This window comes from Mastigoproctus giganteus, chromosome 3 (assembly GCF_048544385.1).
Source record: "Mastigoproctus giganteus isolate SK-2022 chromosome 3, ASM4854438v1, whole genome shotgun sequence".
NCBI classification, from domain to species: Eukaryota; Metazoa; Arthropoda; class Arachnida; order Uropygi; family Thelyphonidae; genus Mastigoproctus; species Mastigoproctus giganteus.
In genome coordinates this window covers 166,813,688-166,840,241 of record NC_143577.1, presented here as the reverse complement: position 1 = coordinate 166,840,241, position 26,554 = coordinate 166,813,688, and the positions used below count along the sequence as shown (strand labels likewise).

General features: G+C 36.4%; 1 protein-coding gene across 1 annotated transcript in view; it reads right to left on the bottom strand.

Annotated features, from left to right (window-relative positions):
- LOC150088395 (fasciculation and elongation protein zeta-2-like) overlaps positions 1 to 26,554 on the bottom strand; it is a 224,977-nt gene that overhangs the window by 42,078 nt on the left and 156,345 nt on the right. The window contains exon 7 of the mRNA XM_090369484.1: positions 17,509 to 17,584. Coding sequence (XP_090225610.1) covers positions 17,509 to 17,584 — 76 coding nt within the window. The remainder of the gene's footprint in view (positions 1 to 17,508; positions 17,585 to 26,554) is intronic.

The following is a 26,554-nucleotide window of genomic DNA, read 5'->3' as shown; positions in this document are numbered from 1 at the left end:
AACTACCTTTGAAGTCTAGCAAGAAGTCAGAATGTTCGGATCAGTGTGCTGTAAAGACAGTCTTTTCCCCCAGTTGTCAAGGGAGAAGTCGCAAATGGGGATTCAAGCATGCCAGAGTGAAAGGGATTGCCTAGGTGATGGAGCAGTATTGTCTACCATGATGTCCAAATCTCTGAACAGCCCTTGGATACGAATGCTGAATGGATGATTGGCAGTCTAGCGAGTGTGCCACACTGGCAATATATTTTCCCAGCATGACTCAAAAATGGAAGTTGACATGAAATGGTCAGGCAGGTATTTCAGTTTGACAGCATACTGCAGAGAACTATTTCTGGTGAAGTGGCAACAATGGTTTATTAGATTTGACATACAGACTTTGGACAGGAGATGTTCTGAATGCACCAGTAGCAATATGGATAGACTGATGGTGAATGGGGCCAAGCCACCAAAGGATACTATTTCTGGAGGAAGCATACACCTCAGACCCATAATCTAATTTTGATTGCACAAGTGCAAGATACAGATGGAGTAAAGTGCACCAGTCTTCACCCCAGGAAGTAGGAGAGAGAGGGGGGGGCATGGAGAATGTTCAACTTTCTCATGTACTTTGTGCACAGATGATGAATATGTTGGAGAGACGTCAACATTTTTGTCAAATAAGAGTCCCAAGAATTCTGAATCTGCTACTACTGGAATGGTGCTTTGTCCAAGACTTGTTGTCTTGCACAAAGCACGACTGGGAAAATATGCTGAAATCATCAACATAGAGTGCACTGTTTATAGTTGGAAAAAGCTGTTCAGCAGTGCAGTTCACTGTAATTGCAAAAAGCATAAACACTTAAAACAGATACAAGCAGTACTCCCTCCCCTTGCCAAAAGGATTGAAAGAGGGTGGGTCCTACTCAAAACATGGAAAAGACAACAGGATAAAAAGTTTTTAATAAAAATGAGGTGAACTCTTAGACCAAGGTTATAAAGATCTTTTAAAATACCAGATCTCCAAGTTGTGTCATATGCTTTTTTTTTTTTTATGAAAGGTGGACACCAGGTGCTCTTTTTAAAACATCTCAAAAAAGTGTTTCCAATCTAATTAATTGGTCTAAAGTGAACCCATTACTTCAGAAGCTGCACTGAATATGGGAGAGAAGGTCAATTGATTCCAAGTACCATAAGAGACGAGTGTTGACCATTCTCTCCAATATTCTGCACAAACAGCTAGTCAGCGCAATAGGATGGTAATTTGTTGGAAATTCAGGATCCTTTCCTGGATTAGCAAAAGCAAGAATAGTTGTCTTGTGCTTGTATGTTCGCTCTCCAGTGTCCATTTCTTCCTCTACAAAGAGTTCCAAGACTGTTTTGAAGGTACCTCCTTGCTTTTGACATCCATTTTTTCTTGTACAGCCGTTGGCAGTTGAATTTTTTGTACTGCAACTTTTCTATACAATTTTTTGTAATGCTGAGGCACAAAGAGGTATCGATATTTGAGTGATGGCTGACTGAGTTTTCTGTGTGGGTTTTTCTGATTTCAGTAAATAGCAGGCAATAGGTGTAAATGAATTTTGGTTGATTTCCGTTTGAATCCCAATGGATCATTTCTTGGCAACCTTTTCAGCACATGTTGCCTTATTTACTGGTTTAAATGTTTTCTAGTATCCTGGTACGAAATGTTCAGCTCTGCCTTAAGTCATATTTCTTTTTCTCCCTTCCACCTCTGGCATGCTTGAGCATATGCAGGGTTCTCTCCTTAGCAGATAATGCAAGTGGATTTGCAGCTTTACAGGATGCAATTTCATGGTCCTTTGCATCACATTGAGCACATGCAAGGGCACCAAGGTAGGACCATATTTGTGAATGTCCACATTTCTGGAAATTGAAGCACCTTAACAGGTTTGGAATATATGGATGTACTGTGCAGTTCAGATAACCAGCTTTACTCTCATTAGGAGATATTGGTGTTAAAAAGTAAGGATGAAATTTCTAGTTGGGACTAGATTCCCATCCCTATGTATGGACATTCACTTTGCATCTGTCATTCCTTGCGATTTTAGTTTTGAATGGATCTCCTCTTCAGACACTTCAAGAAAATCCCATTCAGAAAAGACACCTCTAGGTGTGTGTGGGGTGTTAGCGTAATTGGCATTCCCCCAATAAAGTTGGCTCAGAGGAGCTGTTCGGAGTTTATTATAATTTGTTTGTATGAAGACATTTAGATTTAAGGTAGCTGCCAACCCTTCCAAATAAAGAAGAGTGCTATTTTCCCTATAAGCTTCTCCCCAGTAGAATGAGTTATCAGGTATCTAGATGTTGGAGCTGATAACATTTGTGCTCTGGGCCTCTCTGCTGAAGTGGTGGTGCCTGTACTCAAGTCATTAACTTCTAGTAGAGACTGTGTTGGGGTCCCAGAAGAAAGGTTTAGATTATCAGGATTCATATGGTTTTATTTTTGGTTCAGTGCTCAGTCTACCCACCCTGAGCCCAAATGGGACACCCACTACCCAGACAATATACTTGCACCACCTCCAGCCTTAATCCTGTTCCTCAGAACATGAGGGTAGGGGTGCGGCACTGACATAGTTGACCTTGCAGGCAAACCCACTAGTCAATTGATCCTGGGCAAGCTGTCAAAGCACTATCCATTTTGTCAAAGCAAAAGCCAAAGTGGTGTGTTGAAGCTGGTCCCCTCAACCATCAGATTCCCCCCCCTTCTGAGTTTCAACAGGTTGCAGCACATGGTAAACATGCTGGATTCCTGCAACCTAGTCTGTGGCCACGGGATCCCAGTGATGCTAAATATAGGACCAGCGATGTCAGTGTATGAATAGAGTTTCACTAGATCTCATCACAATGTACAAAGGCCCAAATCGAAGGATTGAATGGGAAATTCTGTCGCTGATGTTCCCAGTTCTTACAGAATTGCTGTTTTAGTTGAAAGTGCTTGTTAAGATGGGGAGGGGGGTACACCGAGCTCTAGAGTAGGTGATTTTGATAGTTTTTGAAGCTGCATATGTGTTACTGTGATGATCCATTTTGTTAATAGTGTGACTGCTAGCTGGACTTAACAGGATTTGAGGGCAGTCTATGGGATTAGCAATGCCACTATTTATTTATTCTATGGCTTTTATAGTACACACAGAATCAAATTACATGATTCAAGAATGATATATAAAACTGAATAAAACAAGGATCACAAATGAATATTTAACTTATTTAAATAATCAATTGCCACATCAGTCACCATCAGGAAGCCTTCAGGGTTTCCTTCATAGGCTCGCAAGGCACAATCCTCTATTATATGTTGAATGGTCTGTCTATCAGCTCCATAATCACATGTCGGGGAAGGAATTTTACCCCACTTATGGAGGTCTGCACATTTACTGTGACGCATTCGTGCCCTGTTTATTGCTAGCCATATCCTACGAGGCTGGTCAAAACTAGGTGGTGCTTCGGAGATACAAGGCATGGTATGACATCGAAGTGGGGAGTTTTGTAACCTCTCTTGCGTCCAGGTGTTCAGAAGGTTGAAGTTGGCTTGTTGCAATCAGGATTGGTGGATGTCTGGAATGGAGCCTGCTATTCCTAGGACTTGGTTGTTGAAATTTATTGGTAGGTCATGATTGTCTATTATTTTTTTTGTATTCTCTGATGAGAGAACATTTTCTTCGGAGATCTGTTGGCAGGATGTGGCTCAAGATGGGTAGCAAAAAGGTAGGAGTGGACCTAATTGTTCCAGTTATAATGTGCATGGTGTTATTTAGCTGTACGTCCACCTTTTTTAATGTGGTTACTGTAAAGCCAAACTGAAGCACAGTACTCTGCAGCTGAGTAGACGAGACCAAGAGCTGACAAACGTAAGGTCAAAGCAGAGGAGCCCCATGCGGTACCATATAACTTGCAGAATATTATTCCTTGTTTTCAGTTTTGCTGCAGTTCTTGACAAGTGTTCACTGAAAGATAATGTTCTGTCTAGTGTAACACCCAAATATTTCAGATATTTGTTGTGTTTAAGTTGGGCATTCTCAAAGTTTATGTTCAGCTCTCTAACCACCATCTTGTTATTGAGATGGAAGCAAAATGCCTCAGTCTTGGCTGCACTAGTTCTAGCCTCCAATTGCGAAAAAAAATTTTCCAGGGTGGTTAGGTCAGTTGTTAGGATTCCTTCTGTTTTTTCGATTGATTTGAATTGCTATTGTCCAATCGTCCGCGTATACCCAAACTTTCTGGAACAAGTCTCAGGCATGTCTGCAATGTAAAGGCTGAAAAGTAATGGAGCAAGGACGGAACCTTGGGGTAGGCCAAAACAACTGCAAAATGCAGTCGTTTTGCAAGGTATTGTTCGGAGTATTTTATATATTAAGCTGTCTCTCCAAACAGTGTCATAAACTGCAGTTAGATCAATGAAGACCACAAAGGTTTTCAGTTGTTTTTCACACTCTGCCTCGATGCATGTTGTTAAAAAAAGGACTTGATGTACACTGCTTCGGTTTGGGTGAAATCCTGCTTGTTCAAAGGGAATTTTTTCAAATATTTTGGAGCCGATCTTGTTGTAAAGTAGCCTTTCAAGTAGTTTATAAGTTATGCTTAGTAGAGCAATAGGCAGTAACTTTGAGGGAGGTATCCTGGTTTTAGGATGGCAATAATTTTCGCATGTTTAAGAGGTTTTGGGGTATCACCCGCTTGTAGTATGCTAATCATTTTCTTGTGTATTTTTCACAGTGAATTAGGAATTTCGGATGGATGCCATCAAAACCTGGGGCCTTGCCTGCTCTCATATCCTTAAAAGTGCAGCTGTGATCACAGCATCAGAGAGAGGTCTGGAATACAGGAACTCCCAGACTTACGTAAGAGTTGCATTCCGCAGAACTCTACTAAGTCGGAATTTCCCCCATGCTTGTGCAGCACTCGTAACTGTGCTCGCTGAATTGATTGAATCAAAAAAGAAATATTCAATGAACATGTAAATAGAATTATTTATTGTATTTATTCAATTTTTTATCTCATGTGCAGGAAAAATTACAAAAACATGCAATTTAAAAAAATTAAAAATTATAAAATTACAAAAAAAGGAGAGGAGACAGGCATAATGTCAGTAAGTTTTACCTCTCGAGCATCGTTGCCAGAATTGATGTCTTCAGCTGATAAGTACGCTGCTGCGAGAGGTTGAGGGCTGTGGAGATTTAGACGGGGTCGGCTGCTCAATCTCACGAAAAAACATTAATGGATGAGTGGACGGTGCCTTTTTTTCTTTTCTTTCTAGCAAGCAAGTATATCATTCACCCCTCTGTTAACTTTTAAGTATCGTTTGCTGTCAGGATCCATCTTCTGAAACCTTGCCATTGCCGATGCAATTTCACGAAATGCCATTGCCATTTCTCTGGCGATGCAGCATCTCGGCTCCTCATTTGGTTCATCTTGAGCTTCCTCAGCATTTTCTTCTTTCACTATCAGGACTCAGGAGCACTTGCTTCTGAATCTGATTTTCCATCCATATTATTAATAGCTTTTCCACCTTCGATACAGCACCTGAACACTGTTGATCTTAAGTGCATTAATTCTTTGACATGTTCTTTTTATACACGCACTGTCCTTTAAAATAGTATTCACTGTTGAAGCAGAGAGACCTAATTCCGTGCAACAGATGAAAAATTTGTCCTGCTTCGTACTTCTTAATTAATCATCTTCATTTCTAAATCAATTTTGTTTCGTTTCCTGGCACTGCTAGCACTTGCACTTTTCATTCATCATTGTAATATACAAATAGGAATGAAGAGAAGTTGCTGAAAATTTGTTTTTTTTATATATGATTGAAGATTTCAGTGAAGGGGAACATATTTCATCATAATAACGTAGAGACCCACACAATTGCAGTTATCGGTATTATGGCAAATGCAATAAGATTGCGTTTACTACCCGTTTATAATTAGATGCACTAAAGAAAATCCCAATAAACTGAAAAGTGCAAATTGTTTTTGTTTTTTGGCGTGACCTCCAGAAACGTGCTTTAGGAAAAATATCACAAAGGCGTTCAAAATTGATTCTTATAACAGGAACATATGATAACAATGAAAGGATAGTGCAATTTCCATTATAAATATGACCTTTTAGAGAGATAAATAGCTTAGTTATAAATAAATATAGATAAATAGCTTTAAATAGCTTAGTTATATAGTGAAATTTGACTTCCAAGAACTTGGAACAAATTACAAAAAAAAAAAAAAAAAGTGTTATTCGGTTCCCATTATGATATTTTCGCGATACCTCCATTTATTCCTATGGGATGCAAAATACGTTTCCACGAATTTTTTTTAAGTTTGTACCGGCTGGCAAAAACTTATGTAAAGTTGGATTTCCGTAAGTCGAGTATTACGTAAGTCGGGGAGTTCCTGTACTCAGTTTCTGAGCCACTTACATGTGTAAGGGCCTTGAGTTCCCATTTCACTTGGAGGATTGTATGTTCTCGGTCGTTCAGAGTTCTAGAGATGGATACAATATGTGTTACAATCGCATTTAGTGTTATTGAAGTATTTTCAAGAGCCATAGGGTTGCTATTTCCTAGCTTGCATAGGAGAGACCATGCTTTCCTGCTGGATCTCTTGAAATCAATGGTTTCAACGGTCTGTATCCATTTTTCTCTGCTTGCAGCATCAAGGCTGGGTAACAGCTCGTCCGCCTATCTTTTGGTCACCACTTACATGAAAGTCCCTGTACAGATTCTCATTGGTCTCATTCCATCCTGGGATATATTCCTTCTGATACCCTCTGGGGATGTGCTTTTTAGCCATGCTTATCATTGCACCCACAAATCTCTTGTAGTTTTCAGGGGAGGGGTGAATCCATCCCAAACACCTATCAAGATCTCCTGAGAAAGCATCCTAGTTTGCTTTCCTGAAGTTCCATCTAGGGTGAGGAAAAGAAGTTACTAATGGGATGTTCATTCCAATTTCTATTAGTGCTGGCTGTGAGGGAAGTCTGCTAGGATTCTTCAAGACACTCTTAGTGGGTGATTATTTTTGTCGGTGATGATAGAGCAGAGATGGAAGCAGAGAGAAAGTAAATATATTGCATACATTTAGCCTGTACATATATTGCAACACCATAGGCCTGATGGTACATTGCCCCTATTAAATCATAGCTCGGTATTTTTCCCCTATTCTGAAGTTGATCCTCACTATCCGTGTGAGTTTCCTGAATAGCAACCACGTCAGTGTCGTTATCTCTTAATATTTTACATAAAAACTGGCATTTAGTTCTGCTAATGCCTTTTATATTTATCTGGCAAATTCGAATACTAGGTTCAAGTTTTCTAGTCAATTGGCTCTGAAAAGAGGCTTTAGTATCACAAGTCATCATAGCAAAAAGAAATTAAGTATACATAGCCAGGAGATCAGTAGGATTATTTGGCTGCCACTTAATGCATTTAGAGACCTCTAGAAATTTGGGGGCGGAAACACTTGATCACTAACAGATGCTTCACATTTCTGTAGCCTTCTTTAATATGAACAGTTTCACAACTGGAAATGAAAGGTATATATTCTCACTGTGATGCCACACAGCCTTCAAATGTTTATTTAAGCAGTCTGAAAAGACTGAATTGTGACTGATGCTAAACAAACCAAAACAACATCACATGGATTCTGCAACAATGTTAAAACACACATAGGTGACAATTTTCTGTAGGCTTTAAAAAAAAGGGGAGGATAGCTTGGATCCAGTAGATTCTACTCTTTTAAACAAGGTGTCATGAGCTTTGTATTGGGTTTGGTTAGCCACAAGGAACTCATGAGTCATCCAGTTCTTACTGATTAGGGAAATGTGGCACTTTACTCGAAAAGTTTCTCAGGTGTAATCCCAATAATTGCATTTGCCAGATTCATCGTGCAACTCTGTTCCTCTGTTGCACCAGTGCAACAGAGGATGGTAAGCTAGGATACAGCATTTTGATATACAGACTTTTTAAACTTTGATATAATCACAATATGAAAATAGTGGTCACCATGACTGTCTGAGATCTCTTCATAATAGAGGGATAGTAATAGGCACACACTACCACAAAACCATTAGTCTAATACTCACCTGCAAGAAATGATTATTCATTCACCCACAGCACTCTAAAACTTGTAAGGCTTCATATGAACTGCAAAACTTGGTGCCACCAATAACATATAATATTCACAACACAGCAGAACGAGTTTGTAAATAACTCACACCTTTGTTTGGTAACAATTTAATTTTTTTTATTTGATGTTGAATTTAGATACAGTTTCCAACACAAAATTTTACTTGAAATTATGTTAGTCAAATACATATAAAAGAAAGATTTTTAACCTTATAAATTTCAAACAATAATTCACTATAGAAAGCACCTCACTCCCTGCATGCAAGTAGTTGTAGTTAAAAGTTTCAATTTGACACCAATTTTCGGAGTTTATAATGTGGTTGCCAATAAATAAATTTACTCAAACTTTGGTCAGCAGATGCAATACCCATCAAAGAAAGAATGTGTATTAACTCATCCCCACAACAAAAAAATCACGAGGAATGCCCAATTTTTGTTCTCTGAGCACAAAATGAAACAAACCTTCTTTGTAACAGTTGCAAAGGTTTCGGTTGCAAAATGTGAGTAATGCAATTTTTTATTTATTTATTTTTCATTATCCAGTGTACAATGTGGTATTATCTATTTGATACCAGTTTTGCAATTTATGACAAGGCTGCCAACAGATAAATTTCTCTGAAATTTTGTGAACCACAGACACTTAAATGGGCTCGCTCTTTCCTAAAAATCCAGTTAAATGGAGCATCTCTACTTGTTTACTGCCTGGAATAAACTAAAAAAGGCTTATTGGCATTTCACACTTAATCCAACATTTTTCCTGTTTGCACAATAAACACAGCTGCTTTTAACTTTCAAAAAACTGGAGATTAGGCAACTGTAAGCAGGAGGAACCTGTAATTTTCACATTGCACTTTATCAAAATTTCACTAACAAAATTCACACTTTAATACTGAAATACAGCCATAGGACTGTTTACTGGTACAGTACATAATTTCATTAGCTTACCTAGGATTTTCCTGTCTGTGAATTGCATGGAGTGTCTGTTAGAGAACTGATTGTGATTGTTTTGAGAAAGAAAGATACTGTTGCAGACTTTGCACCTCTTCAGAAATGATGAATCATTTTAATAATTTCCCCTAGCACTACTATGAGGAATTATTAAAATGCCAGAGTGACCACTTTGGATAATTTGTTATACAGGGTGGTCCATAAGTAAGCTAACATGTTTGACTGTAAATAACAATACCATTTTAAATATATCTTTTATCAATGGTAGCACAATAGAAAGAGCATACATGAATTATTTATTTTTATTCATTAATTTTACTATATCTGTTCAATATGGCCACCATTTTGGTCTTTACAAAATTGTGGTCAGCATGGTACAATTCCTCAAAAATGTTCTGAGCTTTAACTATTGACTGCTAAAGCTCCAGCAAATCAGAAATCTCTGCTTATTATTAAATATTTTATCCTTTAAGAATCCCACAAAAAGTAATCACAGGGTGTTAAAATTCAAGGAGCACAGTGGCCATTCAATCCAATGATCTAATGTTCCACCATTCATAGAACCATCATGCACAGATACCAAATACAGCCAGGCCTCTCATAATGTGAGTTCGATTAACGCTTTTTCAGTTACCGCTGTTTCAAAAAATTATACCACTTTACATGATGCAAATTTCCAGTTAATGCGATCTTTTTTTCAATTCCTACTATTAGTTCACACTCTCCCTACATATATTTATATATCTTGTTCAAATTTTCAATCGTTAATAAAATACTTTTTATTCATCCACTCAAGTTCAAATAAATTTTTTTAAACTTGTAGTGGATGACACTTGATGTTAATACAGTTTTTTTCAAATATTAATTCATTAATTAAATTTAATTAATTAATTTTAGTTTATATGGGAGAAAAAAAAATTTCTCTTATATAAGATATTTAGCAGGATATAAATTTAGGAATAAAATTGAAATCAACAGGCAGTAGCTCAATCGGTAAAATGCAAGGATCTCAGTATTTTTCACGTGAAGAATGCGAGTTCAATTCTTGCGAAAATCAATAATTTTTTGATAAATTTTTGTTATTCATCCACTCAAGTTCAAATACATTTTTTTTAAACTTGTAGTGGATGACACTTGATGTTAATACAGTTTTTTCAAATATTAATTCATTAATTAAATTTAATTAATTAATTTTAGTTTTATATGGGAGAAAAAAATTTCTCTTATATAAGATATTTAGCAGGATATAAATTTAGGAATAAATACCGTCAGTGGCGAAGCGTGTAGATCGCTGGAAAAAAATTTCTTTTTCAGATTCTTTTTTCATTCTGGGTTCTAGTCTGAGTCAAGGAGGGAACAAAATGGAAAATGAAACATGTGAATAAAAATAATAGTCCAACACCATATATAGAAAGGAAAATGGAAAATTGCAAGGAAATTCGGTTTCTATTTTGCCACTTAATATTGTGATTCTGTCATATGTATATACATATTTATATTAATTGTAATTATTTAATAAAAAGTAACTAAAATAAAATTTTTCTTTGTTGACCTAAGTAGGAATTGACTTTAAAAAAATTTTTTTTATATTACTTGTTTTTTATGCGATAGTTGAAAAAGATTTGAATTGTGCGTTAAGTTTACCATGAGTCAGACGGGTAATAAACAAACATCTGCCTGCTGCCCGTCTTGGTGTGTTCCATCAACCATCGGAAGAAGACGTGTTACTTGTTTGTCTCCCGCTAATAAAGTTAATGCACACATGCATTTAAAAATTTGAATTTTTAAATGAGCCAGATGAAAATGTTACCGCGAAGGAGATAATGGTAAAAGAACTAGATGAAATCTTTCATATCGCAGAGATCCTCAAACAAAAGGTGGCGAGTTTTTCTGTGATATATATTTTGCCAGGGCCGAGAGAAGATTGTTGTCAGCTGTCGGAAATTGACTGATGAAAAGAGGAAGTCAACACTGTTCAAATATTTCTGCAACAGTCTTTTCTTCATTGTGTATTTTATGTCTCAGAGGTTCCCAAACTTTCTCGGTTCATGGCGCCCTTAATGTCTCAGTAATTTTTTCAAGGCGCACCCAGACCAAAAGAAATACCTAACAGTTCCGTTTAGTAGTTAGGTCCAAACAACTTAATAAGAAATGTTGAAACTGTGAACTACCTCAAGCTAGTAGTTCGCACGGTGTCCGACAGATGTCGAGTATCGCTGTGTTTCCCTCGAAAATTTAAAATATTCCGCAGCACACAGTTTGGGAACCGCTGTTTTATGCAATAAGCATTTAATTCCATAATTATTTTCATTATCTTTTACATTGTATACAGTTAAAAAGTTATTTAAAAGGTATTTTTAAAATTCTTTATGGACAGTCTAGAAGGTCAAGGACCAATTATAATTTTTCCTATTGATTATTATATTCGATTAACACGTTTCCGTTTTGTGCAATGCACTCGCAGGATGAATTAATCGCGTTAATAGAGGCCAGCCTGTATACAAACAAACACTGCTTCTAATCACCGAAAACACCACAACCTAATCAAGAAAAACATCAAAATAGATGTCAGCCAAGTAGGACTGCACTCTAACCACCATTTCCTTTTTTCTTTATCAAATTTCTGGTACAGAAATGAGTTTAGCCACAAAGACATTTGAAACAAAAACAAAAGAAAACATACACAAAATCAGCCCAACAAAAGATGAATATCTCTCCCTTCCCCCCCCCCCCTCCAACTCCCCACCAAATTATGCTCTATCAACACACAACACACTGACGTTCAAAGTGGCACATATATTATGGTACAGCTTTGAGAGAGAATATTAGACGTTAAGTTCCTGCATTCATTCAAACAAATTAAATATATATGCTCAACAGGTCTACTTACTGTCCAGAGGTATGTATGATTTATGCTAACAAATTAACATTAAAGTGATAATAATCAAACCTATCAAAGTGCAAAAACTAGTGTTGAGATCCTACTATCACTTACTTATTGTAAGTGATACTGTTCAACATAGTATCACTAGCAATAAGTAAATGAACAGAAGACTGAGGTAATAATTACACTAGAATTATAATTAAACAAAAGTTAGGATTAAATTAAGAAGCTGAAGGCACCACTGAGAACAGGAAGAAATTTTGGATATTATTTGCAACAGTAACAAATACATCATAGAAATTATAAAATAGCATCACAGTCACAAGGCCAGTGGTTAAAAAATTGTTCTGTTTATATCATGTGAACACTTAGGTCATCTAATCTACTACTACTTCTTACAACTAATCCTTTTGACTAGAATTAACTATTTAATAGTTACTTGGACTCAAACTATGATCAGCTCAAACATGTGTGCTACTGTACTGACACTCTGGCAGCTCAGCTATTTCAGGCCAAAATTTCCTATTAGTGAGATACAAATGGCCATAAATATATTAAGTATGTATAAAGCAGCACATATCAATGAAATTAGACCTCAAATGCTGGTGTGAAAGTTGGGATATAGTGTCATGGTGGTTAGAATACATTATCTACAATGTCATTTTCCAAAGTACAAGTTCCAGATCACTGTATCAAACTAATTATCAGTAACATATAAAACAAGATATAAAGTTGAACGACATATTATTGAGGAATTTCATACCAAGTAAAATCTATGCAAGTAATCTAGAGAAGGGTATTAGAAGTATTATTCAATGTAAAACTGGAGAACAGTGTGGTTTTATATCACAGGGGTTGCTGTAGAACCAAACCAAGAATTGTACTTAGGATTTGTTGGTCTTGAAAAAAGCATACGAAGTACCTAGAAACCTGCTCTTCCAAATTTTAGAAAAACATGGCATCAAAGAGGATTTTAAGGTGAATAAAAATGTACTGGGTGTTTTTAAAATTATCGAACCTATACACTTGTACATATCTTGGTTATTCTTGAGAGAAAAACAATTTGTTAACTTGTAGACTTGCATATAAGATTACAATGCATTATAGGCATATACAATAGGTCTGTGCTAAACATGTTCAAACACAGAAATATGTTCTTAGCAAAATAATGAAGCATGCCCTGGAGAATGTCACCAGTTAACCTGCAATGGCCTCCTTTAGCCTTCAATTGAGCATGGATTATTCACAAATGCCAGCTCTTTAAGATATTCTTATAGGAGAAACAGCAGAGGTAAAACCTTTCAACTTTGATGATTAGAGTCCCTTAGACATCACATGGTCTTAAAATGTAGAAATCTGCATTTTAAGATCCCATCTGCAGTGTCAATGCATGCGCATGCACTTGTGCTGCCTTATTGGAAAGAACCCCCAAACAATATAGGGTCAATGCCACAGCTTATTCAAGAAGTGAATGGTGTTACTGCACAAGTGACTTTCTATGTGCATACTTTGTTCTATCATCTGTCATTAGGCTTCTGACCTACATTTCAATAAAATTATTTGTTGTTCCTGAAAATAATATGCATCAGAGATATATATGCAATTGCACTGTCTCAGAGACTTTAAAAACCATGTATAAAAATGGCAAATTTGCAGCGAAGACTGAAAAAAGCATCAGAAAATGGTTTAAGGCTACACTTATATTCATAATTTTTATGGCCCATTTACTACAAGAATAAACTCAACAAAGTTCAGTGTGGGAGATGTAAATACTGAATCATTATTATAGGTAAATGATACTGTGCTATTAAATTCGCAACTTGCAAAAATCTCTCAAGTTAAATCTGGCATAGATTAGATCTGGCATAAAAATTAGTTATATTTAAACAAGTTATAGAAGCTGGGAGAAACAAAAAAAATTTAGTTCAGAATAAAGAACAAAAATTGGAAAGATGTAATTCTAAGCATCCAGGAATTCTTTAACAAAGAAGATTTAACATGGAAATAAACAGAATACAACAAAGTAAAGTGTAGGAAGCCAGTTAAATTCATTTGGAACAAAAAGAAATTAGCCAAAAGACAAAATTAACTGTTCATAACACAGTTAAGTATTTTAACCTTTGTCACTGTAACAAAGATTAATCCAAGTTGAAAGGTGAGCAAAGAAATAAAAATTTATCAAAAATTGTAGTCTTTAGAAATGAGTTTTAAGAAAAATAAATGAAATCGCAGATGAAAGCATGACAGAAATGTATTACAATTGGAGGAAATAACAAAACAATTCTTGTGGTAATAACATCCAATCAAAAGTAAGCTGAAGTAAACCTAAAGATAAGTTTATGTGGCACATGAACCACAATGGTGATCCATGAAGTAGTCCAGTAGTTTGCTGGAATTGTTAAAGTGTTTAGAGGTAGACAGTGTTTGTACTTTCCAAAAACATCTGAAGTATGGTATGGGAGAAGTAAAAGAAGGAGAGTTAGATAATGTAAGTCATAGGAATTTTGTTATCACTGGAGGTCAATTAGAACAAAAAGTATTACATTTACCATGAATAAAGTTCAAGGTGAATTTTTTGAATTTGTCAATTATATTTGAAACTTTATGTGAATAAAATCTCCTTTTTAGATTAAAATTTCATTATAACTAGTTCTGATCTAAAATCGTCAAATCAATATTTAATGCTCATATTTTAAACTACAACTTTTTTTTTTTTTTTTAGAGCATCCAGTGCAAATGAAAATTCAAAGTATACTCACTTCTAGCAAGACTGAAAATAGACAGTTTAATAAAGCATGAACCAGTTGTGAGGTTTTTGTTGAAGTCATATTCATAACCTTACTTTATTCTGCAAATTAAATGTTTACACAGGCAGGAGCTACAACTTTGAATCATGATTCATGTCCAGAGTAGTAAACTCAGCTTAAGATAATGGGGGGGGGGGGGAGAGAGAGAGAGGGTAACAAATCCAAAAACAGATCAAGAAAAAGATGTTTTGTGGTGTCAAGTAAAAACATTGGAAAGTTTACCCTGACTACTGGAAGGCTGATATGTATTATTATATAAAAACAGCAAAGAAAAACAGCAAAGAGTTCTTTACTTATGTAAACTCTAGAAGGAAAGGGATGAATCAGATTGGTCCACTTGATATCGATGGTTCAACTGTTGATGAGCCTGCTCAGGTAGCTAACAAACTGAATGAATATTTTTCATCGACATTCACACATGAGGAGTTATTCAGGGGAATGCCAGAGGTGTATTCAACTCTGGCAGTAAGCTAGAGAATCTTGTAATAACTGAGAGTAAAGTTGAGGAGAAATTGTTGAAGATAAATACAAGAAAGGCACCCAGGGTGGATGGGATCTATCCAGTTATATTAAAGGAGGCAGCAAAGGAAGTAAGCAAACCCTTAGCCATAATTATGAGAGCTTCCTTGGACTCAGGGGAAGTACCCATGGACTGGAGATGTGCAAATGTGACCCCAATTCACAAAGGATCAAAGGGCGACACAAGTAATTATAGACCTGTTAGTTTAACTTCTGTTCCTGGAAAATTAATGGAGGCACTGGTTAAAGAAGCACTGCAGGATCATCTAGACAAGACTTCAGTTATAGCTCAGCCACAGCATGGTTTTGTTAATGGGAAGTCTTGCCTGACCAATTTGATTGGATACTATGATGCAGTCACAAAAGTACTGGATGCAGGGAATAACTTTGATATTATATACTTGGATCTTAGAAAGGCTTCTGATACTGTTGCACATGGAAGACTGCTGCACAAATTGAAGCAGTGTGGCATTGGAGACAAATTGCTGCTATGGATAAAAGGGTGGTTGAGGGGGAGAAGACAGAGAGTGGTAATCAATGGACACTGCTCATCGTGGATTAATGTTATTAGTGGAGTCCCTCAGGGTTCAGTATTGGGTCCATTATTGTTTTCTGTATTTATAAATGATATTGATGATGGTATATCAAGCTTAATGTCCAAGTTTGCAGACGATACGAAGGTTGGCAGGGTTGTCAAGGACACTACGCTACTGCAACAGGATCTGGAAAGGTTGAGTAGATGGGCTGAGAGGTGGCAAATGAAGTTTAACATTGACAAATGTAAAGTACTACATATGGGAAACAGCAACCCCAGAGCAACGTATCAACTCTGTGGTACTACACTGACAGTGGTAGAGAATGAAAGGGACCTGGGGTTGGTTGTGCAGGCAGATATGAAGTTTTCTGATCAGTGCAGACAGGCTGCAAGAGTAGCTCATGGTGTATTGTCGATGATATATGGGAATTTTTCTAGCAGGGATAAGGAGGTGATTATTCCCTTGTATAAGGCAATGGTCAGACCACACCTAGAGTACTGTATACAGGTCTGGAGGCCTCATTTCAAGAAGGATGTAGAGATGCTGGAACGAGTACAGAGAAGGGCAACAAGATTAGTGAATGGAACAAAGGGGTGCTCTTACGAAGAAAGGCTTAAGTTTTGCAAATTACAGTGTCTGGAGACTAGGCACCAGCGAGGTGATCTGATAGAGGTGTATAAGGCCTTGAATGGTTTGAGCATGCTCAATGCTGATGGGATTCTTCCTCTTGCTCAGTATAATCACCCGAGAGGGCATAAATTCAAATTGAGAAAAGACAGATGTAGGATAGACGTGAGGAAATTTGCCTTTAGCCAGTGGGTGGTTGGTTGGTGGAATAGACTTCCATCCCTTGTCGTGGAAGTTGATAGTCTAAGTAAGTTTAAGGCTCAGCTGGACAGGTATTTCGAACGAACAGAGGGGTGAAGTGGAAGTGGTTATTTTTTTATTTTATTTTTTTTTTTTTGGGCTGATGCTGCATAAGCTTGCTTTCTTGCATCAAATGCCTCTACTAATGCTAATACAACTGGCATAACAGATCTGGATGACTTTGTGCGGTGTGGAGGCATACACATAAAAATTGCAAGACTCAAAATTCAGAAATCAGTACTGTAACAAAAAAAAAAAAAAATCAGAATTGATTAAAAAATTTGAATAATAAGTGCATGGGGAACACATTTCATGATTAGGACATAACATTACATAAGAATACACCAAATGATCACACATTGCTCATGAATCAGATGAAAACTGCAGACCCAGGGTGGAAAACTTTTTTTGCCTTATTCTGAAAATAGCCCAAACTTGGTTCCATCTGATTTTTATTTTATTTGGACCAACGAAGTGATATCTTTGGAGAACACTTTTTGGGCAACGAGAAGCTTAAAAAGACAGTAACAGGCTGGATTCAATGACAGGGTCCATCCTTACATAGTGCATATGCAAGTTTAACAGAATTATGGTAAAGATATATTGATAAATAAAGTGGACAGAATAACAGTAAATAAACACTGAGAAGCACATATCCATGCTTCGCAGTATTTTTGTTTAATAAATGATTTAAATTTCAAGTATAAGGGTATCTGATACCCTTATACTTTTATAACCAAAGAAGCATTACTTATGGGCTGATCTTTGTATTATTACAAAATGGAAATTTTAAATTTACAACACAGAATTTGTAAACAAAAGCTTATGGCTTACTTTTAATAAGAACTTGCAGCGTTGTGTTATTAGGTGGTCCCTGTTCAGCATTATAAGGAATGACAGTAGTAAGATACTGAAAAAGATTAATTTTAATATGACACATTTGAAAACATCTGATATAAATCACTCAAAAAATTATATATCATATCACTTGCTCACAAGTTTCCTTCAGACTTAGATTTTAAAAATTATGAACAGCACTCATAAAACAAAGAAATAGCTAATCATAAAAGGGGAAAATGGAGTTTACAGACTTTCCATTTACTAAAAAGAAAATTGCTGAGGGTGATGTGAGAGGTGAAATTTGCTCCTGCTTTTTTTTTTTTTTTTTTTTTTTTTACATTCCTAGAATGGGAATCTAAAATCAATTCAATACTATAAAATTAGCTGTACTTTCTAAGCTGCTGACTGCAATTTTCTCTTTTCCATTTTCTAAACTATTAGGATATATGGAAAGAAACTTCTGTCTTCTTTTTCTGATTTTATTCTTATGACATTTATAAATGGCATACTACATGAAAGTACAATGGATGAGTCCAACCAACATAAAAGGAAGCAAAAGGAAGTTCTGATATCCCTCTCTAAAAATAATTTTAGGTTAATACAATCATACCACACTTTATATACAACCCTGTTTTATTCAATTCATTATAGTGCCAGTACCATAAACCTCCATATATAATCCAGTTTGAATTAGTCCTACTAAGTAAATTAGTTTCATTGAAGAACACTTTCACTTAGTCAGTGCTCGCACAAAAATTTTCAGTTCATATTTGCATAAACAAGCATCCTTTTCAATCAATCAGCACCCAAATCCGTAAACCGACTGAAAAAGGATAAGAAATGGTAAATATTGCAAGTGATAATACTCACAGTGAATCAAAACAACAGTGTAATAGCATAACCCTGGAGATAAAGTTGAAAGGTTTTGAGGCAGCTGGTAATAGTAAACAAACAGCGACACACAAGGTGTTTGTCTGTAAGGTGCTTATTAGTTGAACATAATGCAGGCTGTAATGAGTGTTGATTGACTGAAGGTAATACTGAAAGGTTTCAGGCATTCCAAATCATGTATAGGTGCTACACGATTCTTAGACAAATTTGTGCCTACAGGGCATGAATTTGGTCTAAAAGAGTCATATCTGTAAGGATACTTGTCTGCTACTCCAGCAAATGCTACTAAGCTAACTCATTTTGAGAGGGGGAAAAAATTGCATTACATCTATATTATTAAAAATTGCAAATAAACTCACTTCATTTAAAAAATTCAATAAGATCTGGTGCACTTTAATTCCACAATGTTATCAATGATTTATTAAAGAGAAATTTTTTTATCTTTAATGAAAAAATTGTATGTTCATAATTTAACTAAATTAAAAAATTAAGCAAATCTCATTAAAAACCATACATTTCAAAAGACTATTTCCTTCTTGCAAAAACTGATAAACATTAAAGACAATAATAATATGATAGTGGCCATTACGTTTTCATCCTATATGGCAAAAGAAGCCATACAGTGTGAATTATGGAATCTAAGAACCAGGATTTCAAAGAGGAGTTTTCTTCTACTTTGCTTAATGGATGATGCCTAAGGTTTGTAGACCTTGTTTAGCTGCAGTAATCTGGGTGTGGAGAAAGAACATCCATGGAAGACCACCCTCCCAGTGCTGTGTTGGCTGCTGGGCAGGTGAGCTTGCCTTTTGTTGTTTACCTGGGACTTCTTTGTATATTCTTACTAACCAGTATTAGCTTTGATCCATCACTAACAAGAACTGGTGATGTTCTGGACCATTTTCTTTTCTGAAATAGGATTAGCTAAGTCAGAGGGGAGGGTGGACACCTGATGTTTCTGCTGACAGTCTTTATGTAGTGTTCCAGAATGTGGAAAGCTTCAAAAAGTTCTATTGTTTCAGGGTTATAGTATGCATTAAGAACTCTTGGCTCTCCAGTGTTAAATGTGTGGTTCTCTGCAATAGAGGGGTAAGTTATGATACTTTGTTGCATATTTCTTCTGTTGGTGTGCAGATATGTTTACCTAATCTCCCCTGTAGTTAACACAGTGTGTGGCCTTTGTAATGCTTGTCACCTACCGTGAAGAGAGTAAACTACATCTCTTGGAGGCTGGGAAAATGGAAGAGTTGTTTCATTTTTTTTTTACATCCAGTGAAATGAACATTGATACGGTGCTTATTTTGTTAATTGTGGAACGAATACCAGATTAGGATGATAAATTGGAGCCAATATGAGTGTTTGCTAGAGGACAGGGTTGAAATTTGCAATGGTGTTTAACTAATACCCAACTGACCAGCCACCTCTCAGGGTATACGTTATTCCTAAATAGATAGATCTTATGATATTAAATAACTTGACTCAGATTGTCAGGGATGCATATTCTAAGTACCTTGAGGACTAGGCCTCTAATAAGATCTATTTTTACTGCTTCTGGAAGATTTGACTGAAGTTTATGACTAACAGTGTATCAATTGGGTTTCTATAAACTGACGTGATGAGCACGTTAGTGATGTTAACTTTGATATACAGAAAGGGGACAGTGTTACTTAATGCAATTAAAAATTAAGTAAAAAATTAATTTAACGAAAAAAATTGCAAAATCATTTTCCTTCCTGAAGCTGACAATGCTTTGACCGTATGTGTGATCACATGAATGAAAATTACCGAATAAGGGTGAGCATGGAACTTAATTAGAGATTATTTGTCTTCACAAATGCGCGTAATTAAATTACATGAGAATTCTGTTAATGTTCGCCGGCCATAGCTCATCTCCGACTTATGGTCCTTTACGCACATGCGCAAAGACAAATAATCCCTATTTAAGTTCCATGCTCCTGTTTGGTAATTTTTATTCCTGTGATCACAACATATGGTCGAAAAGAATTGTCAGCTTCAGGAAGGAAGATCGTTTTGCTTCTTTTTTTATTAAATTAATTTTTTACTTAATTTTTAATTGCATTAAATTGATTTTTAATTGTGTTCATTTGATTTTTAATTTTTGTTAATTATTTCTTACTGTAATGTAAGATATTTGATTTTTTAATTGTTTTCGTTTTAATTTCTGGAGAGTATCATACGGAAGTGTTCTACGTGTCATATTGAGGTAAACTCTTATTCTTTTACAAATACTGATATCAACATAGAACGTATTGAGCATTATAGCTCTGATTCATACTATAAAAGAGGATAGCACAGCGGATATATTAGGAGAAAGATATCCCCAGTTGAAAATAGAGCATAAAGCCTAAGCATAATAGGGAGGGAAACCTTGAAGGAGGGTTTAGGAAATCCATGGGTGGATTAGAAAAAAGACAGAAAATGCAAGTTGTGTGGTCAGATGCTGGCCTACAGCAAGAGCCACTGAGGACAAGATCCAACACCAAGACCCCCTTCCTTGTTGTCTCACGAGTTACCTTTGAGCATGGGAATCAAATCTTCCTATGCTCAAGGGTAGCTTGTGAGAAAACAACACAAGTCATTTGAGCACTCCAATTTCCTGACACCTGCCCATCTCATGCTATCAAGTGCACTATGGAAATCAATAGAGATGGCAACCACATATATTGCAAGGATCTAACTCTATGAAATGTTTAAAAGAGCATCCATAGGTTCAAGCAAGATTGTTTTCCAAACCAATATGGGTTCCAGCCAGGTTGTAGAACAAACTAGCTTGAACCCATGTTGGTTTGGAGAATTATTTCTTTGGTGTCATTAAAAAAAACCTTAACCTCATAAGGCAGAAGCCATTCAAAAACTTTGCCGAAGATAGGAAGTAGGGCCATTTGACAGCAGGATTTGGAAAGCTGTGAAAGATTTGCACTGCTCTTTGGATCAGGCAGGTGTGGGAATGTTTCCATCTGGTACGGAAGATTTCATCCTGAAAAGAAGATGTATCAGTTGGATTAGTAGGTTAGCATGGGTGGCCCATAAACGTTGAACAGTTTTTTCCTCAATAAGGTCTGGGCCTTTACCAAGCTTGAATTTGGAGATGATGCATAAATTTCAGTATGAGAGAAGTCTCCCTCCACAAGCAAGGAAAAGTAACTGGCATTCAGATTGATCTCTTTGATCTTCAGTGTTAAGGTCTTAAGGATTTTGAATGGTTAATCAGCAGTGGCCAACAAGTCGATCGTGGCTTTAGTTTCGGTCAATCACAACAAATTTTAAATATATATAAAAACAGATTAGTCAAAATCTAAATATTATTATTATGCACCCCCACTGCATACGCTTATTACAACTCCGTTGAACCACGTGACAAGCCAAGTGCAGCTGCTAGGTTTGTCTAGTGAAAACGCACGCAGTTACGTTGTGGAGAGCATAGTGTATGTGTCGAATTCTTATTTAGCTTACTTAATATTAATAACTGGACAGTAGTTACACTTAATTTAATAACCTTTTATTTAAAATTAATACAATGAAAAAGAGCAAAACGTATCATTTTTATCAAGAGTGGGAACTAGAATACTTTTTTGTAATGATAAAAGAAAAATGTTGTTTGATTTGCAATGCTTCTGTGGCTATACAAAAAAAAAAAAAAAAAAAAAAAGGAAATTTAGAAAGGCACTTTAGATGACCTTTGGAAATGTGTTTGCTGAGAAAAGTACCCAAATGTAAAAATAATGCAGTGAACTTTTAAATTCCTGTTTTGGATGTGAATCGGCATTTTTGTATTTGAAACAAAGAATCGCTCTACTCTTATGGACTTGCATACAGAAGATTCTTTACGGTTGGCCTTATCGGCAAACGATAAGGGAGCTATAGCCGAGTGGTCAGACACGCAGGTGCATAAGTACACGTGCCTTGAGTGACCAGGGTTCAAGCCTGTCGCTGTTAAATATGGTGCTGTTTCTTGTATTCTGTCTTGTGAACTCTTCTGACTGTTTGGTCACCCCAGAGTATAAACAGAAAATTTAATTTATCACAGTATATCCCTGATTTTGAAGGCTTGGCATATGAGATGAAGACAAACTTTGCGTAAATTAAAGTTTTAAATAAGTATGAATTTAAAATAAGAATTCTGAATTGTATTTATTTTTAAAATTTATAAACAACATTTTTCAATGTGTTGATTAACTTTTTTAACCGTGTGCAATGAAATTCTTGAAAGGGTAGATCGCAGCACATTTTGAAGAAAAAAAATAGATTGCATCACAAATTAAGTTGGCCACCCCTGGGCTAGATCATAACTGTCTTATCCACAGTAGCAGCCCAAGTAGTGGATTCTAGAGAGCCTCTATACCAGGGGTTCTTAACCTTCTTAGTTCCACAGACCCCTTTGCCAGTCAGGTGAATGCCACAGACCCCTTCTCAGAATAATGTTTTTAAATGCATAAAATAAAATTACAAAAAAACCAGTTTAATGAAATAGTTACCAAAATTTAAAAAAAACATTATACAGTAATATATGTGTTTCTTTCTTAACACATTGAATAATAATACAATGGTGTTCCCATTTAAAATATAGGAAGTTAAATTTTATTTTTTAAGGACAGTGTGAAGACTGTTGTTGTTTATCTTGAATAAGAACATTAAACTGTGGTGTGGTATTTGACAAGGCAACACTAATGTCATGTTGGACATCTAATCGATTTTGATTTTTTGTTTTCATTGTTACAAGTGCTGAAAATCCTGATTCGCACAGATATATTGTTGCAAATGGTATTAAAGCTTCCATAGCTCGCTTTACAAGATGAGGATAGGCTTCTCTCAGGGAACACCAGAATTCTCCAAGGCTTTTTGAGGTAAACTCCAATCGTAGTAAGTTTTTTGACCTAAGATCAATGAGTTCATCTTTGGTTAAGTCAACATCTTCGATACAGTTTATATCAGAAAGAAAAATATTTCGGATCCATGGTTCAATTTTCATGCCATCAAGATAGAAATAACTTTTAAAAGAGTTCTGTAATGTTTCCAAGTGTTCGCAGATATTTCTTTTCAAAAAAATTGAGAGAGAAGTTTGCATTTCAACTACATCTTGGTAAAGCACTTTCTGCAACAGTGGAAAGTTTGCAAGAATGGCAGTCTCTACTCTCTTCTTCCATATTGGTAACTTAGCCAAGAAAGCTTGTAATATTTCAGTTGCATCCATAATGGTGACTTCATGACCCTGAATGGAAAGATTTATCTCATCATATGGTGAAAAATATCTGCCAGGTAAGCCAACCCATGGATAAAATCCTTCCTTTCAAAATGTTCCAAGAGTGGGTTTTCTCTTTCTTCCAGAAAAAAGTGAAACTTCTGCCCTTAGTTCGAACAAGCGCTTCAAGACTTGTCCTCTTGAAAGCCAGCACACTTCCGTGTGGTAGAGAAGCACTTCATATTCTGCTCCCATTTCTTGACAAAATCTTTTAAAAATACGATGATTCAGAGAACTTCTTTTGATAAAGTTGATAACTTTTATGGCTGTTGACAATACTTCTTTCAGGATTGTTGGAAGAGTCTTTGTTGCCAGTGCATGTCTGTGTAAAAAGCAATGAGTGACGACGACTTGAGGAGCTTCTTTTTTTCACTAAAGTAGCAAAACCAGAAGTATTACCAAGCATCGCAGGAGCTACATCGATTCAAAGAGAATGAAGTTTTCTTTTCCATTAAAAGTTTGTAAAAAAAACTTTTTACCATTTCGAAAACGTCGATGGCCTTTGTAGTTTCTGAAAGAGATTCACAAAATAAGAATTCTTCTTTGATGGCATCAGCATGCACATAGCAAACAAAAACAAGGAGCTGGCTACATTGAGAAATGTCTGTAGTTTCATCCAATTGCATACTGAAGGGGAATGGCGAGGCTGCCATTTCCTCGATGATCTGCTTCAAAATATTAAAAGACATATCAACTATTCTAGAATGTATTACATCATTCTACAAGGGAACAGCTTCCAGTTTTTTTCTCTGTTCCAGTCCACAGACCAGTTCGACCATTTCCAGTGCACATGGCTTTACTAAAGTCTCTCCAATAGTGTGGGGCTTCTTTTGCTTGGCAATCCGGTAAGCAACTTTATAGGATGCTTCAAGAAAAGATTTTCGTGAAATGGCAAATCCAAGTTTTGTAAGTGTCCCTGCTTTTTCGAATTGAGATTTTTCGCACGAAAAAAACCAGCATCTTTAGATGCATTTTCAGCATGGACAGACTTGAGATGGTCTTTCAGTTTTGCTGGCTTCATACTTCCATTCGCAAGAATTTTTCCACACAAAAAACACTGCGGTATTTGAGACCTGTCAAGTTCATTAATGCAAGTGAAATCTAATAATACATAGTTTTCATCATACTTCCTTTTCTTCACCATTTCAACTTAAATTTGTTCTGTAACAAATGTTAAATAATTAATGTAAACATAATTAAAGCAATATTAGAACTAAGAAAGACATATACGAACACTGTATGCATTGACAGACACATAGTGGGCGTGCATACACGCTTGTAGCACTGTAGGGGCCTCCACCGTTGGACAGGTATACATGCACATAGCAGCGAAAAGGTTAAATTACACACTTCAACTGTTATCTAAACCGTAGGACGTGTTTGAACATATCTGGTTTACACTCATAGCCAGCGTGTCTATTCGTGTTAAAAGTGGCCTACTAGGCGTTGATTTGCCAGATAGTTTGCCAACTACGTCGCACAATAGTCTGTCCACAGCAGGACACGATCAAGTGCGATCTAGCGGCAGGTCTAATAACTGCCGTAATTTCAAAGTAACAATGAGCATAAGCGATTTTGAGATATGCAATAACTACAATATGATATGAAAATATCTGTTATTTCTATTGGTGACTCTGTAGTCACCAATAGAAATAACAGATATTAACAGATACAGCTAATACAACTGTAATTTATTACATACATTCATAAGTGAAGGAAATTAATGAGTTGATTTTTTTCCTATCCAAGCTCACAGACCCCCTGAAATCCTTCCATGGACCCCTGGTTAAGAAACCCTGCTCTATACTGTTACAGAATCAATGATACCAGATGTGGGGACCATGTTGCAGACAACCCTACAACCCCCACCTAGTGGACCAGTTCCTTTCCTAGTGGACCAGATTCTTCCAAGCCTTTTGCTTTTCACATCCGTTTAATATATTGCCCTGAAGTGGTCAAGAAATATGTCCACCAGATGCTGTGGGTTAGTCTTCTTTTTCTGTAGATCCTTCCATGCCTTTTTAAGGGCGGACTTGAGCATAGCAACCTCATGCATCCACCACAGAACACTGTTTAGAGGACACAAGTGCTTTCTCATAGAAACATTGGAAGCACACTGGAGGATGAGGATCTGAATGTAATCTGCTTTATGTTGTCCACTCTTAAGTTGATAATGGTCAGGTGAATTTGCATTAATCATATCAAGAATAGTGTGGTCAAAAGCATCCCATCTGGCACACATTTATTGAACATCTGATCGTGTCATGTCATGTTTGGTTTCCAAGATGTAAGGATTGTTTCTTGCAAAGTCAAAGGAGATGAGGTAATGATCACTGGTAGCAGCATATTCATGGATGTGCCAGCTGGTGAGAGGAAACATTATTTCCTCTCACCAGCAGTAGAGCAATAAAAAACAAGTTTATCAAAAATTCTTGACCTCCAAGGCATTAATTTCTTCAGAATACACCTCGAATCTGTGAAGGCAGTGAAACCAGGCAACTGGCTTCAAATTTCAGTTGAGGGCAATAAGGGTCCACCTGCAAGGAGGTCAAGTGTGTGCTCGATCTTTGCAACATTTAGTTTTATATCAAGAGAGTAATGGAAATAGGTAGTAATAATTGAGACACATCCAAAGTAGCTGCAGCCATGCGTGGAGTACAATGCAAGTAGATAAAAGAGACAACAATGTCCAAGTCTCCAAAGATGATAGCCACAAAACATGAGGGGACCCAAAGTTTGAATTTTTTGGTATGAAATTAGGTATCCTGAGACCTTACCACAGATGTAGTAAGGCTCTCGCAGGAGGACATCAATATCCTGTTCCACAAGATATTGATGCAGCTGAAATAGCCTTTTGGGCATTAATCTGTGCAAATTTCAACCTGTACTGAT